General features: G+C 42.6%; 1 protein-coding gene across 14 annotated transcripts in view; it reads left to right on the top strand.

Moving 5' to 3' along the window:
- Nucleotides 1–18,038, top strand: part of magi2a (membrane associated guanylate kinase, WW and PDZ domain containing 2a) — a 187,037-nt gene that overhangs the window by 143,800 nt on the left and 25,199 nt on the right. For all 14 annotated transcript variants that reach the window (XM_067491141.1, XM_067491139.1, XM_067491140.1 and 11 more), the window contains 2 exons: nucleotides 1,893–2,075; nucleotides 7,428–8,105. In XM_067491141.1, coding sequence (XP_067347242.1) covers nucleotides 1,893–2,075; nucleotides 7,428–8,105 — 861 coding nt within the window. The remainder of the gene's footprint in view (nucleotides 1–1,892; nucleotides 2,076–7,427; nucleotides 8,106–18,038) is intronic.

Raw genomic sequence — 18,038 nt, forward strand, 5'->3', positions numbered from 1 at the left:
CAAAAAGATTAGAATAGATTTTTTCCTTTTGGTTTTAGATTTTTGCAAAACTGTTCCTCTGTGACAAACCAAAGTTTATGATCCTTACACGTGTTGTTCAACAACATAATCTTAATAGACAAACAGCACTTGATGATTTTTGAAGCTTGAACACAATTGCAAGATGTAAAAAGCTATTGTTAGGCTATAAATGTATGACTCTATGGCCACGTGACTTAGTCACCGCCACTAACCTCCTCTACAAAGGTCTTTCTTCTTATAGTGACCTGATGGGATCCGAGTACAAACTCAATAAAGTCAATCAAAGACGCTTTAGAAGTAGATGATTATCTATGTTAAGCATGTAAACATTTAATGTTCCCAACTGATTTACTGATTCGTTTGGTTTGTAAAATAAAAGGTCTCTTCACCTTATTTCAGAATGTATTTCTTCTTGTAGGTCTCATTCCTCCTGCACTGCAATACAACTTTATACACACAGCCGTATAGTAAATATGTTGTGATGTCATTGTTTTGTTTTACTGGTTTGTTGCTACCTGATTCTAGTGCTTGTACTCCACCAGCCATAGGAGTATGTACTGCTAGAAAAAGACTTTCTGGACTGATGAAGTGGAGGTTTGTTTCTGTAGTAACATGGTAGTCCGCCACTCTGAGTCGAGAGCCTGTCTCCATGGTTACACTTTGTGTACATTTCAGTGAGGCTCTCTGTCTTCCTTCTCCACACCTCCACCCCCTCCCTCCCTCCCCCTCCTTTTCCCTCTAAACTTTGATGCCAGTGGAGGATGCCAGCCCCTGTGCCACCTTCCCCAGACCCCCACACACGCAGGTCAGCCCAGCGCCCGAGCGCTGCCGTAGCCTTGGCGACCTCTCGCGCTCGCCGACTCTGGGTCGCAGAGCCGCTGCATACGCTACGTCCTCCTCCGCCGACGTCTCCCCGCTCCGGCGCGTTCTGACTCGGCGGATGAATATCGGCCTTAACCAGCAGCAGCGGCAGCCGCTTCACACCGCCGCCTGCACTGTGGTGCTAGAGCCGCCTGTCTGTAGCCCCTTCTCCCTGTGGCATTTTGTCAGTAAGTAGGCCAAGAGAGAAGCAAAGGAGGTTGACTGCCGCTCTCATGGCTGCTTGCACTCCTTTTACTTACTGTAAGCATGCTAGCTCAAGAGGAAGCTTTTTCCTAGAGGCATTGAAGGATTTGACTGACAAACGTGTGTCATAACGTGTTATAGCCTTGCATAAGGAGTGTAATCACTCAGTCTATGTCTGGACAAGAGATGGCAAACAAAGGCTTCAAACTAGCACCGTAACCACATCTCCTTTCTGAGATGAAAAGATGGGAGACTTGGTTAAGTGTCACTAAGCTTGTTCGTCCTCCTCGTCTAGAAATTTCCCAGCTCTCCCTCCTTTAGAAATGCGCCAGTCCTTCCCCAGCCCTCCCAAGCATCTTCTCTTGGAACTGGCTGACAGCATGTCGTTTTGCTGCTTCCTTAGTAGCATTTTGGATGAGACTGAAGACCTGCACCACTGATACTGTCCGCACCCCACTAAACCCTAGCATGGGTGAAGAAGAACTTTATAGTGCAGCGTGTTTGAGTGTCCAGGAGACATTTTATATTTTTAACCCTGCACGGGAGCCAAAGTTGTTGAACCACACCTGCATCTTTCAGCACCACAGCCCCACCTCTGTGCAAGTTTGCTGTTCTGCAGTTAAGAGCATATCCTGCCAGTTTTCCTGTGGCTACACCTATATGTTATTGGATAAGCTTTACCCATGCTCCCACCCTTTGAGCACTGCCCTGCACCAGCTTTAAGGCCCTTTCAGTCTTTCTTATAAAGGTTGTAAAGTTTAGATGTTTGTATTTGGTTCATTTGTGTGTCCATGTGTCCTTTATAGAGAAGCCACTGTTCACAAGGGACCCGACTCAGCTAAAAGGCAGTTTCTTGTCTACTTCACTACAAAAGAGCAACATGGGCTTTGGCTTTACAATTATTGGAGGCGACGAGCCTGATGAATTCCTCCAGGTCAAGAGCGTTATCAACGATGGACCTGCGGCGGCCGATGGAAAGATGGCCACAGGTGAGCTCAATCTATCCATGTAACTCAATAATGTAGGACCTGCAACAAAATATTAAGTAGAAAATTACATATTTGCATTGTTGTTTTGTTGAACACATAAATACGTTTCATGAGGTGTAAAGATCCTAATGAAAATTAAAATGGGCTTTCTTTGGTAGTTTGTGCAGAATCTGGTCAGTATTTCAACTTAAGTCCAAAGAAATGAAGTTTTTTTAAGCCTGACATTTTATTATATCAACTTTTGGATCTGGCTATTGTGGCCTATAGAGACAAATTTCAACACATAAATACGTGCAAGGCATGAAGCTCACCGACTTTTTAGACAATGAAAATGCTGCAAGTGCAGTTCAAACACATTTAGGCATTTGAATGTATTGTGTGTATGTCTGTGATCATGCAGCCTACTGAGCTTGCACTGTAGTATGTATATGCACATGCGTGTGCACCAACTGCAGAGTTTTGGCCCTCTATTAATCAAAGATGAGACTTCATGAGCACTATAACTCCTGGATGTGGCCGTATGGGGGTGGCATTGCAGTACCTACACACACACATACACACACACTGAGAAAAACCAGCTGTAATAATGGTCAAGGGAATAGAAGTAGCGAGTTTGTTATGCACTCAGCATGGAATGGTGTCTCTATCTGTATAGTCCCAAGTAAATCCAGAGCTTACAGCGACCGTTTATCACACATTACATAAGCTGGTCCTGTTTTTTTGCTTGTGTTAACAGACTTCTTTCAGAACACTGGGTCAAAGACGTTTTGTGATTTTGTGAAGGTGTGGGTGCAGCAGTCTAAAATAGACCTTGATGACTAATAAAGCTCCCAAACATACTGCTGATACACATTTTAGGTCTCTGCCTTCCCTCTTTGTCTTCCCTCATTTTTTTAAGAATCCCCCTCTTTTCCATGTATTATCGCCCCAGAAATAACTAAGAAGTCCCTCCCATGTTTTTGTTCTCCCACCTCCTTGTCTCCTCACCAACACTTTCTCCCTTCAGCTTATCTCAATCTCTATCTCATCATCCACCCTCCATTTCCCCACCTCGCCTCCCCAGACGTTGTGTCCTACTTCTGCAGCAGCAGAGCTAGCTCTCTCCCAGAGCCTACACTTGGGAAACACAGACCTATAGTAGTGTGAAATTCCACTGTCTCTGCTGCATGATGACACTCATGTCCAGGCAGGAAATGATTTCTTTTGTTGAATTGGTTTTCTGTAATAAAAATGTGAATTTCTTAGCTGTGATAGTTTTGTGGAATACAGAGCAAAGTGTTCTTAGCATCAAGTGGAGCAGCTTAGTTTGGAGGCCAGAGGCAGCATTTAATGCAAAAGAAGTGTGGTTTTTTTTTTTTTGTAAACTATGTTTCTTAGTGGGGGATCCATCTGCTACAGCAATTCTTCAGCACCAGAGGGTTACTCCGCTGAACTATTTCCATATACTTCAGTGTGTGTTGTCTTTGGATAAGACACTGAAAAATGTGTTGGCAATTTTTTTTACTGATGCGGTGTCATAGTTGATTACACAAACAGAGACGCAGCCGAAATGACAAAGACCTCCACAAATTTCACGTGTCAGCCACCACAGTGATCAGCTGAAGCTCACACTGAACTCTATCTTAAAATGCAGAGCCACTTACTGCCGCTTGACTCTGGCTCTAAAACATCCTGATTTTAAATGGCCACTCAAAAATTAACTTCCAACTCCCAAAAAAAAAACACTTTATTGCTTCCCCCAACAAGATTTCAGGGCAAATAACGGTTATTAGACACATTTGATTGACAGTTTACTTAGTAAGAAGTTTATATATAGACAGGTTTCACATCTGAAAATAATTGATTTTATTGTACTTAAGCATTTGGTGATGGAAAACACATTTTAACAATCTCATAATAGCTTAATACAGTAAAGACATATTACTCAGCCTTCATTAACACCAGACCTCAAGTCACATATTTGGTGCCTCAAATCAAGTTCTGCACTCAGAACAGGCAGCTTATTTTCCTGAGACAACAAATATTTTGCACTTACTACATTTGTGATTTGTACAGTTTTAGCCATGGAAATGTTTCAAGTTGATCTTCTCATAACCTCTCATTTATTTTGGGCTTGTCCCTCTGAGTTGTGTGCACATCTCACTGATGACGCTGCTCAGAAGTCTGTGTATTAGCTGCATTTGAATTTCCATCAGCTGGCCTGCTCACATTATTGTTTGCGTCCAATTGCAAGTAGCATTTCATAGTTTGGTACAGTAGGTGGCAGGAGGGAAGTGTGGCTGGAGTTTTCTGAGTTGAGCTAATGTTTTTGGGGGGCCCAAGGTAGCAGAGCAAACACAGCAGCCCAAAGTTAGGAAAGACCTGCTTCCACACAGAAAAGCATGTTTAACTATAATGCACTTTGAACTACATGTCACGCTACTTATCCTGCTACACCCAAGCATGCACTGATACACAAAAGACTCGCACTCAGCCAAGAGTCTAAACTGTCCTGTTATTGTGCCTTTGTCATCTCAGCGGGGCCACAGAGACCTCTCGTTATCTTGACAGACTCTTGAACACACCATTAGCCGGAGATGAATATGTCATAAGGATTATGCAAGGACTGTGAAAGATGAAGCAGCTAGGAGCAGGGGCTTTGGTTTCAGTTAGAGTGGTGTATACCGATAAGGTCAGTGTGATTTGGACTATATACGAGGGACCTGCAGGAGGTTCTTTAATGGTAATGTGTCCAGTCCATTTCTCTGACCTTTTATTCCCAAAAAAACATCTTTTTCTTCTAAGTTTCAGTCACATCTGACCATTCAGGGCTTTTGTTTCATGTACTGACATTCTGGGATATCCGACAGGTGGGTTTAGTTTTTGTTGCTTCGAGAAGGCAACAGTTGACTTAAAGAGTGAATAGCAACATACATTATAAGTAACTAAAATAAACCTCCGGATTAGACTGAATACAAGACGATTGTTGAGAGTTTTGATTTCCTTTACTAAAGGACTGGGTGGTTTTTCAAACTGGGCTTCAGGACCCATCAAGCAGTTAAAAGATTAATCTGAGGAGTTGCAATATGTTTAAACATATCTTTTTGTTCCAAAACATTGTACACATTGTTTTTATTGCAGCTAACAGAATCTTAGTGATTTTATAACACTGGGTTCTTGCTTTTAAATATAAAACTATTTAAACATAGATGACAGCAGCCTTTTAGTTTCTAGCCTGCAATTAAAAAAATGGGTCTGCTGTTAGATCGGCTGTAGCTCCAACAGCTAACTCTGAGTTGTGTCCAGCTGCTTTTCACTTCAAACTCAGTGCTGATTCGTTATGGTAATTATAGATGTGTCAGAAGCAGTTATCTGGCAAAAAAATCAATCTGTCTGCATAGCAAGGAGGTGAGATAAAGAGTTTTATACATGTTTTATTAATAATTTTTGGAGTGACCCCTCATGGATGATGGGACTTGTCTGTATGTGAGTCTACAGATTTGTTTTTCTTAGTAAATAAGCTGATTCCCTCTATCTTGCTGCATTTCCGCTCCACTCACAAAGAATTAGATCTGTGGGCAGGCTGAGGGCACTACGAGGTCATGGCACCATCATTTGTTTGCTCCTAGTGTGCTAAACTATTGATTCTGACACTGATGCTCAAGGCAAATGTCGGCCACGTTTACCCGGATTAATTAAATAGTCCCTCACGTCACGTTGGCCCGAGGTGTGAGCTCGCTCTGTCAGTCACGACAGAGCTTTAAAAACCGCTCTCAATAGAAAAAGAACATTTTGGTGATATCTTAACCTCCATTTACCTCATCTGATGTCACTCAGAGGGGTCAGCAGCTTGGCTCCACTTCAAAGGTCGGTCTAGGAAATCGATATGAATGGCCATGTTGTTTTAGAAAAGGTGTCATTGAGCCAACTATTATTGCTTTTATATTCTCCTGCTCACGTATTAAAAGAATTAGACAGCATGGAGCTCATGATTATCAAGGCTAGAGCCAATCACCAAAGCACACGCCTTATGAATCACCATCTTTGTTTTTCACTCTCCTTCTCTGCAGCACACACTCTCACTCTGCCGACGCGTTAAAAGAGCACCAGAATTACACCTGCAATTAGAAAATAATTGTTTTCATCATCAACCCAGGGACTGCTCTTTGTCAGATGTTACTGGAGACTGTGCCTTGTGTTCACATTTGCCCAACATTTTAAATGGACAATGGAACACAAAACACCATACTTGGTTTATCTGTTGGTGACTGCGATATAACTAGATGTGGAAATAAGTTGTTTGGAAACTTGTAATTGTCAGATGGGTGTTATCTACAGTGCAGTATATTGTAGCGAGCAAATAAAAGCACTTTGGCTCCATAAAAGGCAAACATTTCAGCCACTTGTCATCTCCACTGTTTTACACTTGAAGGGGATACGACATTATCTGTGGTACTGTTTATCTGTAGAAATTATTTGTGGCTGTAGGGGGAAACCAAGTAGAGTTGATTGAGAAGTGGAATGGCTGCAGAGAGCTGAACTCCAGGCCAGCTGCTGTTCCAGTGCTTCGAATGTGCTTCACACCAAAATGAAGGCTTGTTTCAGGGCTATTGCAAAGCTATTTCTGCAGCAAAGCTTTCTAGGTTTTCTTATTCATACTTTCATGAGAACGAACAGCCCATACAGCACATGCATTACAATCTCAAGTCCTTGTTGTCATTTTCTTTGCAGTCCAGCAGAATCCATACTGTATTTTACAAATTATAAACTGAGTAGGAATGTTTATTACTAGCCATTGTTCTGGTGCTTTCAGATGGTTTCATCCGGGACGTAGAGCTCATTTTTGTGCTGTAAATGTTGTTAGATCTATTCTGTTTTATTTATTTATTTGAATGTTTTTGGTCACTGTGGCTTGTTTTTATGAAGGTGCTGTTCAGTTGTTGACAGTCTTGTTGGCTTGTAGACATTGTGAGGTTACATCAGAGGTATTAAAGCCTCAACACACCCTGGGACTAACCACGCAAGTGTTGGTGTGTACAGAAGATTTGTTTGTGTCTCCATCCTGTTTCAGCTCTTAGACCTTGACAACTTGCCATCCATTGTTATTATTGTTATTTTTACAAGGTTTGATGAGTTTTCCCAGTGTAGCTCCTCCGTATTTCACCCTGACCAAGACTTTAATGAGCAAGAGTAACTAAAAACATCTGTGTGGGTGTTAAGCAATGCTGTGCTCAAAAGCTTAGAAAACCAATTGGAAAAGTCACTTTGACTGTGACTTGAATTAGATTTATTACTTTCGAACACACTTTGTCTCTTTTTTGCTATTATTTCTAATGTTCCTGCCTGTTTTTTTGTTCGTTCTTTGGTTTGCAGGTGATGTTATTGTCTATATCAACGACGTGTGTGTCCTGGGTACCACCCACGCCGATGTGGTTAAACTCTTTCAGTCGGTGCCCATTGGCCAAAGCGTGACCCTTGTCTTGTGTCGTGGTTACCCGTTGCCCTACGACCCAGAGGACGCGGCCAACACTAACAACACCACCACCATCATGTCTCCATTGGGCATCATGGAGCAGCGGCCCATCATGGTGAATGGCCGGGTGGGCTACGATAACTACCTGGACTATCTGTCCCGTACAGCACGTTTCATCACAGACCCAAGTCACGACCAGGTCAGCGCTCAGCAGCAGCTGCTCCCACCTCACCCAGGTGACACCCACTTAGATGGCTCCCTCCCTCCTACCACCGGCACCACGCCGCCCGACAGTATCTCCATGGCATCATCGGGGGCGACCCAGGGGGAGCTGCTGACCCTGACCATGGTGAAAGGAATGGATGGTTTTGGTTTCACCATCGCGGACAGTGCCACAGGGCAGCGTGTTAAGCAAGTGCTGGAGCCACAGGGCTGCCCCGGCCTATGCGAGGGCGACCTGATCATGGAGATTAACAAGCAGCCCGCGCAGGGTTTGACACATACCCAGGTGGTAGAGCTGCTCAAGGAGTGTGCTGTTGGAGCTGAGACCAGCCTGTTGGTTCAGAGAGGTGGAACAGGTAAGAACATTGTTCTTGAATCCCTCCTGTCTGTCTGTCTGTCTTATGTTTCTAGCTGCATATCTGTCTTTTTGTTCATCTGTATCATCTTTTGCTGTTGTAGCCAAGTGTGTCTGATGCAAAAACCTATTTTACAGCCCTGTAATGCTCAACAATAGCAGACTGATGGACCAAAACATTCAAGTGTCCTCCTCAGTCCTATTGTCTTTACTTAACTGAACTTCCTTCTTCTCACCTCTGCTCACTTAGCCATACCTTCTAGATGTCAACAAATATCTTTTGACTGATGGAAAATGGGAATGCTTCCGGCAGATTTGAGATATTTTTAAAGTCAGATTATTATTATTATTTTGTTTTTTTTGTATGTCAGTTTCTTAGATATCTTATGTGAGCCGGGAGTAAAAGCAGCAAAATTAAAGCGTGTCAAAGCAGCTAGGTTTTTCCTCAAAGTACTGGTAGACTGCAAATGGAAAAGTGCTTTCTACCCTGTGTTTTTGGGAATGTGTGGCCCTCTGAAAGTTATAATTATGCACTGCACTCTGTCGTGAGCCACACACAGGGCTGTTATATGCTGAATCAACAGGTAGCTGAGTTGTTTACAGGTTTTTTGAGAGAGTGTGTGTGTGTGTGTGTGTGTGTGTGTGTGTGTGTGTGTGTGTGTGTGTGTGTGCTTGCTTGTGTGTTGAGAAAGATTGTGTATGGAGTGTGTAGAACTGTTGCTTCCTCAAAAACAGCCGAAACCAACAGACAGTTCCCTGATGATGTGTTTGACACTGAACTAAAAACAGAGGTAAAATTCCTGTCTTGCCCAAATGTGTGTCGAGCTCAAATGACAGAGCATAAGTTTTAGGCCTGCTGTGATACGACTACAAACTGAGATTGGCTTGTTATTGAATTGTAGAGGTAGTGCATGTGGCAGCGATGACTTAGCCAAAGTGCCGACATGAAAAGGAAAATGTTGCAACAGCAGCTCTTCATCAGCCAAGCAGATAGGATCTGTCTCCCAAATGTGGCAGACAACCGGCTCCCCTTTTTGAATTTACCTGTCTTTAATTCATCCTCGCGTCCTCAAACTGTTGACATGGGAACTCATTTGTAGTGCGAGCTTGAAGCCAAGCCAGCCGGGCTGAGGGACCAGTACTGCTGTTGCTTTTGTGCGACTCAATTGGTAGTTCTGAATGTTGCCTCTCTGTTCTGTAATGTCACATACCAATCATCATGCCAACAGCCTTTTGCCACAGACACCACCGAGACTTACCCACAAAGGTCAGCAGCATCCTCTGAATAGATTTATTGCCATTTATTTCTTTATTAGTCTGCCCTTGTCTCTGTTAGTGAACAGGGAGCCAACAAACAAAAAAGTGGAGAAAGTGAGTGAAGATATTTGAAGGAAATGTGGAGTTTTTCTAATCCACAATAGGAGAAAAATAAAGATTTCAAGCCTGTACCTCTAAAACATCATCTGCCAACATATAAACACACAAACACACATGGGAGAGGTCAAAAGTTTTGTGCCACCATCTCAAAATTCTCCAATCTGTCAACCCACTCCCCACACACTAAACATAAAAACACACACTCTGCCATCTGCACAGGAAGTTGACGGGGAAGTGCTCCCGCCATCTGTCCGGGTACTTCACTCACGGCAGAGCTTCAGAAGGTCGAAACAAGTGCTCCCATCTAGAAAGCAGCCTGATGGCCCGTGGAGAAAATGGCAACCCTATTTACATGCTATATATCATCTCATTATTCCAAATCTGGATATGGCTTAGCAGCACTAAACAACAATACGCCAGGGTGCAGTGTCACATCTGTGTGTGTTGATTTCCTGTGACATGACAAGCTGTGGGTGCTAGAGGTATAAAAAAATATCAGTGCCACCCAGTCTGCTCCTACAGTAGCATGACTACCGTAAGAGCAGACTGCATTGCACTGACACATGGTTAATGTGTGCGTAGACATTAATAAGGCTAAAAAACGTTTGGGTGGGGTTTTAAACACTGAGAATCTCTTGAGTCTATCTTAGGGATTTAACCAGAAAAACACCGTCAGACTTTAAGCTCATTAAGATCACAGTCTTCAGACTGTCCTGGGAGAAAATATTCACAACAAAGTTTATGAGTTCTGTTTTTGAATGAATTTCTTCATGATGGAGATAAACAAGTATAAGACATGCAGTTAAAATGCAAACATGAACTCCGTACAATGCTGTTTTGTCCCTTACAGACATTTAATCTTTAAATATATCATAAGAAATTCATGTAATGCAAATATTGTTGCTGTGAGTATTTGTGTTTTTCTACGTAAAGTGTTAATGAAGTCACAGTCCCGTGGCCCATGAGAAATGATGTGTATTGAATTCTGTTTTTACACCCAACTGTTTCAGAAAGGCCAGCTCTGAGCATTTAGCCAAGCTACAACTGATTGTAATAAAAGTGTCACCGCGCTGCAGGAATGATGTTCCACCTCTTAACACACCACACTTTAAACCACTCCTTTGGACCACTAGTCAATGGACACACAATCTAATTGAATTCAGTGTTTTTCTAGTTAGGCACTTATGTAATTTGCCAGTGTAGCAGAGAGAGAGAGAGAGAGAGAGAGAGAGAGTGAGGGACACCCAACTGATTTTCATCATCACTTGCATTGCTGGCCCACACACATATGCCAGTTCAGGAGCGAGCACACAGCTAATCACTTTGCAGTGTCCTGGCATGTACATTTCTACATGACTCCAGTTACTTTGTAATGAACCCGGATTTGCATCCAGGTGTAGACAAGACAACATTAGAGCCTTCAAACTTCCACATATTTCAAAAACTCCTACTACAACAATGCAGGAATACTTGAATGTCTTTTTTAAATGGTGCTGTTGCCATGGCAACAGACCCCTAATGTCCAGCATCAGAGATTACAAATGGCTGGCGAGGCGAGGAAAGGTTCAGCTATAATAACAGTTCTGTTTTTCATACACACACCTTGTGTCTGTGCTTTACTTCTTAAGCTCTATAGGTGCAATGTACAGAGAAACAGAAAGGAGGTACACGTTGGGTAAAGTGACTCTGAAACAAAAAGGAGCAGAGAAACATTATTTCAGAGTGAGAATTAAAAACAGAGGGAGTCAGCGTGCTACAGTGTCTGTTCAGCAAGACTCGTCTTGCTTGGCTTGGTGTTGTCATGGACACAGTAAAGAGTCAAAGAGTGCAGCAGTGAGTTATCGTTGTATTGCAGACAGGATGTGCAGCTTTTTAGCGTAGATAAATCACTGCCAGATTTTGAGACATAAGTATAATCATCTATAACAAAGGAGACAATCAGGAAGCAAAGTGGCTCCTCCTGGCATCCTTGACACTGTTTTACAATCCACATGTTTGACACAAAATTCTGGAGATCGGCTCTTTCACTTAACAGTTTCATTAAAAGCAGCATAACCCTTAGAGCTTGTTGTGAAGGAAGATTGTGGGCTAAGTGAAAGGCTACTGCAGAATCTGACATGTTTATCTTCTTCAGTGAAGAGAAGAAATGCAGAGCTACCACTTGCCATGAATACATTTTCTCACAATAATGACAGAGCTGTGACTTGTGTTGTGAATCAGTCAACTAATGGATTAATCAGCTAATTATTTCAGCTCGGTGATAAATGCAACCAACAGGATAGTCAGACTGAATTGGCACTGTGATTCTCTTCATCCATTCATCCTGACGTTGTGCAGATTCCTTGTGCTTTCAAGTGACAAATTCATCCCGCCCATGTCGTTTTCAGTTGACATGGAAGTAACTGCAGCAGTTGCATTTAACAATTAAGCATTCAAAAGAAATAGCATAAACACCACAGTTATTTTTTCTGTTGCTAGACTATAGTTCTGTCAGTCTCATCCAGACTGCTGCCATTTCTATGTTTTCTGTTTTTCATTAATGTACTGCAGCTAGTTAGTGTAGCTTCTTATTTATATTAAAAGATGACTGTCCCATTCTTAATACCACCTATAAAGCTCTGATTAGCCGACTGTGTTGCCAACTGCAGTGTTGGAATAAAACCAGGCCTATTTGTTTTGCTGAACAAATCAAAGATCTGGGCAGTGATTCAGAAGTGTGGAAGCACACTAAATTCCACTAAGCTCTCAAAATACCAATATACAATGTATTGAGGAGAATGTGCCAGAAAGGCAACTTAAATAGATGCCCAAACCACCTGAACTGGCTTTTGATGCATGGGGGCAGTCCATCTCTATCCCTATCTCTAAGGGTGAGCTCAGCCACCCTCACGGCAAACTCTTGAACATATAGTATTTATCTTTGATCTCATTTTTCAGTAAATTCCCAAAGCTCATGAGACATAGCTGAGCAGTAGAACGTAGATCGACCTATAATTTGAAAGCATTGCCATCCAACTCAGCTCCATCATCACCTCAACGGTCCACATTGATGCTGATGCCCCACTAATCCACCTGTCAATCTTGTGCTTTATTCTGAACTCCTTTGCTTGGGGCAGCGAATGACACTTCCAACACAGGTGAAACTTCTGGTCAGAAATGTTTAAGCCAATTAGTTACTCTACGTGTTTCCACTGGAGGAACTGGGATCTACATTTACTTCAAGGGCTGAAGTTCTACCACTGAACGAAGGCCCTGGGGAAGTACTTTATGAGTAACTACTGGTGCATTGCCTGCAGCATGAGCTTTGATGATTGGTAAAGCATTTTACACACATGGTAACTAACCATCATGCTTTTGGAACATCAACTGACTAAAGATCAATGGCTTTTAGTTTGTCCCTTTGGGGGTCGCCACAGCGGAACGCGTTCTGCCTCTTTATTTGGCATGATTTCGAGCTGGATGCCCTTCCTGACGCAACCCTCCCATTTTTATCCGAGCTTGGGACCGGCCGCCAGGGTTGCCCTTCATGGCTGGGTGAGGCCACACATGAAAACAAGGTATTCGAACCCGCGGCCTTCTGCATCCTCTATGACTCAGCCATCAGGCCCCCAGGGCCCCCAGGTAGATCAACTGACTAATTTCCTTAAATCATACCAGATTCATGGCCTTGCTCTGGAAGTTACAGTGCTCTTGAAGGACTTCTACACCAGTAAATGCTGCTGAACGTTTCCAGTGGAACCTCCCACTAAAGATGCAATTCCATCAACCACACCCTGCTTCCCTCGCTACTATTGGGATTGATATAAAAATTTAGCATTTCCTAAAACGCCATGCTGATCCATCAAGAGTTAAACCCACTGTATAAGCTGTGGTGAGATGTCTTTATTTCCCCCAACATGATTCTGTTTTGTTTGTCATTGAAATTGCTTATGTTATCAAAAGACTCCCAAAGAACCAACTCTCAAAAGTGAGTGATTAGATTAAAATTGACTGCAAATTCACCACCCGAAAATGAAGCAGTTTGTGATCCAACCATCCAGTCAATTAAGTCCCATCACCTTGGAAAGCCCACACTCATAATATAGTTGTGATATCTATCCATCCCTTAAATTTGAGTTTGACTCCCAAGCCATTTTGCTCAACAAATAGGCACTCAGTTTCTCATCACCTGTAATTATTGTGCTCGTGTGTTTTCACCAGCATAATTGTCTGTGTGTGTGCGTGTGAATTTGTGAGCGTGTGCATGGCAGACAGCCTCATTAGTGGCCATCTAGACCATTAACAGGCTGTGTCCTCATTGCCACACAAGCAGAGACGCAGAGCTCTAATTAGCTGCAGAGACTTTTAGCTTGTTCACATGTACGCTCACCCATTTAGCTTCCACTAACACGCTGCATTCTCTCTCGCTGCCGTCCACCCACGCGCTCGCTCGCACAAATGCTGAGCCACATGGTTTGATTCACACAGGTTGTACGCACACCTACACAGCAGCCAGGCACACACTTTCTTCGTCTCATTTGCACGGATCCCAAGGCTGTTTTCTGTGAATACTGTAAACTGCTAACATGTGCTGTCAGAGGTAAATTTGACATTTTCAATCGGCTTTTTGGTGTCACCTTTTACCTGTGATGGGTCATGTGACGACCACAGGCCACTCTCAAAACCTTCCGCTAACGTCTGAGAAAGAGAAAGAAATGAAGAAGAATGATTTGATTTACCGAGCCTCCTCCAGCATCCCAGGGAATAGGTATGTAACTAGACAGTGATTCATTGGATGTGCAGGATAGAATAGGTGGAAACAAAAGAGAGAAAGAAAAAAGGGAGGAGATAGCAAGAGAGTGATGAGTCCGGCTCTCTGCCAATAGAGCACAGACTGTCAGCCATGTTCGCACTTAGAGCTCTGTCCCCACCAGCTCCAAACCTAAAGGAGCTGCCCGACGACGATCAATATCCCATCCTGTCTGCCTCCAGAAGACAGCCAAATGCCTTGTGCATGAAGGGTGAGACGCTGAGATCAGATTATAGCAGAGCAGGAGAAAGTTAAACAAAGCTGATGATATTTAGCCTTATTTTCATCACGTTAGACCACAGAACAAAAGGTTAGGCTCCTGTCTCCTCTGTGTGTGTGGGAGGGGTAGAATTACTAACCTTGGTTGCCTCTTAAGGGAATCCAGCGCCTATTTGGGTTTTAATGGGGGGGTGGAGTGTTTGTCCAGTGATTGGAATCATTTGTGTTGTTTATTAGCTTTAATGGCATGCGGCTTCAAGTGTGTACCTTGCACGTAATTTGTTTTGCACGCAGCCCCAATGACGGTTTTGAAGAACATCAGGAGAACATGTAGCAGGCGTTTGAACACAAGTGGATAGAATCAGTTTTCTGTTGTGGATGTTCATGTAGCTGCCAGACTCCCTTATGAGATGCATATTCATAAAGGACTGAAAGATTTATGCACGCTAACATCGGTTCTAGTGTTATCATACAGTAGCTTAATTTAAATAATTGAAGGGCTTGTGTTGGCGTCTCATTGTAAAATTTAAGAGATTTGTGTTTTTAGGTGGGCGAACAATGTGACTTTTGGTGGATGTGTGTGCAGTGTGGTAATTTTGTGTTCACCCGTGTAGATCTTCTGATTTATTCATAGTTTGCTAAAAACGTATCTTATTGTGGCGACGTGGACTCATTGAACAGTGCAATCGAAGGTGCCGAAGTGTTCACCTCTACAGAGCGAGGTTCTTCCTTCTAACCAATCAGAGAATTTGAATTACTGCTTCTTGAATCGTAGGTTTTGGAGTGTTTGTATTTAATTTAATCTAATAATGAAAATGAAGCGAAGCACAAGGCTGAGCATAGTAGAGCGCAGAGGAGCAGGGAAAGGAGGGCTGGGCAGTAAAGTGCTTAGATTTCTTTCATGCTCATGCTTTTATGCTAAAACATCTTAGAGTTTATTGTGAGTTGAAATTAAACATTTCTGACACATGGTCTTTGAGGATGCCATACTTTTTTCTTCTTTTTTTTTTAACATCCAGTAATTTGTAGAGGACACGCATATGACCTAATCATGTTCATTGTCAACTTTTGCATCAAGACTGTAACTTCTTGGTCTAACTTACAACTTTTCCAGACGTCTGAATCACAGTCATCTCACATGTGTCTAGTTGTCACATTGCAAAGTCTGTGTGGGTCGCTGGCATTGGGTCTGATTACAACAGCACCGTTGTTTCCAGAGAAACTAGATGACTCGTCACCCCTGGAGCACAAACCCTCTCTGGAAACACTTCCCAGTTCAGAACTCTGTAATTGGAGTTTTTGTCAGAAATCGAAAGCGGGGCACCACTTCCACCAAATCAATCATTGCTGGAGTCATTCCAGGGCCGAGGTTGGCCATGAAAAACATAAGAATAGGGTGTACGCCATCAAACATAATGGATTTCGGAACTGCACTCCCATCAAGGAAACTCTCGCAGTGAGATGTTCTGCCCTTATTACTGGTGTTACGCTGGCCTTGCATGCATCAGAACCATAACACCTGCAGCAGGAGGGGTCACTGGGTAGTTTAGAACCTAAGTGCAAGTTGGACCCTGCAGGGTTCATGTAACTCTGTGCAGCAGAGCTGACAGGTCTGATTAGAATTCAGTCGAAGGGCTTTCAGCACCACGGACAGCACTCTTCACACACTCTCTCAGTCTCCCTTTCTGTCTCTCCCCCTTTCTCAACTTTTAGCCATGGGACATTGAACACCCACGTCCAACTAAATGTCTGGTACGCCTGACTTAACAGTGCCTCTACCCTGAGGATCACCTCAGTCAGTGATGCCTGGTGGTGCCCTCCCTCCACCCCCACCCCCTTCTGTCTGTCCAGCTCAGCTCAGGTTGTGTCATCTACTAAGAGGACTGCTCAGTTATTGCCTCTTTTGCTCAATGTGTCCTTCACATTGGATCAGACTTAGGTATTCTGGGCACAACGTCTTTCATAGATTGATCTTCTTTAGGAAAACGAGCAAAAATCCCCTTTGTCCTCAGTTATTATACTTTTCAATAATGTATTCTTTTCTTGTTTTGGGCTGATAAGTTATTCCCACGTGCACTAAAAGTGGAATTGTCATAACTGTATTGTTTTTTAAGGGTGTATTTGGCTTATTTTGACTGAGAGAAGCTGACACTCTAAAACACATCGCCAGGTTTTTTTTGTTTTTTTTTTGTGTAGCTTTTGTCAATTTCCGTGTTGTCACAATTCCACTGGCGGCTCAGCGAGACAAATGTTTTTACAGTGTGATTGGAGCCTCGCCAGGCCAAGACTGGGATGGCTGGCACATAATTTGAGCAGTCACCCCATAATTTGATTCCTCCATTTGCATATGCTTGTAGCTTCCCAGAGGGAAAGACGTGGCAACACTTGAAAGACAGAAAAGGGAGGAACTGAATCAAGATGATGGAGCATTCACCTATTTTTTTTTTTAAATCCCTCTGTGAATTTGACTATAGATAAAATGAGCATATGTTACATCACCGTGTGTGTGCTTTCATGTATCCACACTCTGATATCAGCTGCTTCTGTTTTTGCTGATTGTTTTCTTTCATCATCCAAGATATAGATTTCTGGGTGTTGTGCTCAAAGAGCATTATAACCAGAAGAAAAAGTGCGGTGTTCCCTCGTAAAGGTCACTGCAAATGAATAGGAAAGTCAAGTAAAAACACGTGCCCTTTACTTTGTTGCACTGTGGTAACAAACTGAAATTGTTTTGTTGTGAGGTACACAGGGGGTCACTCACAATCATAAGCCCACAGAGATCATCTAAATCTGAAGTTCCTCTCGGCTTTTGGCTGACTCTCACCACTTGTTTCCATCAACTCATCCTGCAGCCAACAGCAGCCAGTCAAAGTTAGCAAACAGCAAGTGATCATAATGGTCTAATTGGAAACTAAAAAGCCGTTTATTTTACTTTAAATTTGTGTGAGAACATTTGGCCAAACATACAACAAGATGTGACAAATGAATGCTAACTCTGTTTGGTGAAGAATTCACCATCTCAGCTTCAGCTATCAAAGGTGACACGTTAAGAGTTGTATTTTGACCTTGTTTCCACTGCCCCCAAGTGGCAAAACATACATTAGTGCAAGTTTAACATTAAAATATTCATTTGAATGGGTTTTTGAACTAGAACATAAATTCACACCATAAAAAAAAAATCCTAGCAGCTATTAAACCTTAATCATTACTGGAAATGGATAAACACATTTAAAACCATGAGTTTAATTCCTTTTTGCAGGCTGTTGTTCACAATGCATTATTATTATTTTTTTAAGCGCAGCCAGCATTTCAATATGAAGACACCTTCATATTGACTAAAAAAGTGTCCTTTGTTTAGCAGTGCTTTTTCTCAGGTTTTCTTCACTTCTCTTTACCTTCATAATAAGTTTGTGCCTCATATACATTTTTATCTGCTTTGTGCCTGTTTGAGTGACTTTGAGTGTTTTTCTTTGTCCTTTCTCTCACTCACAAACACTATTCTACTTTTAGTTGGTTTATCTGTGAGTTGTGGATGTATTACCTTATTTT

This window comes from Channa argus, chromosome 21, assembly GCF_033026475.1.
Source record: "Channa argus isolate prfri chromosome 21, Channa argus male v1.0, whole genome shotgun sequence".
In the NCBI taxonomy this organism is placed as follows: Eukaryota; Metazoa; Chordata; class Actinopteri; order Anabantiformes; family Channidae; genus Channa; species Channa argus.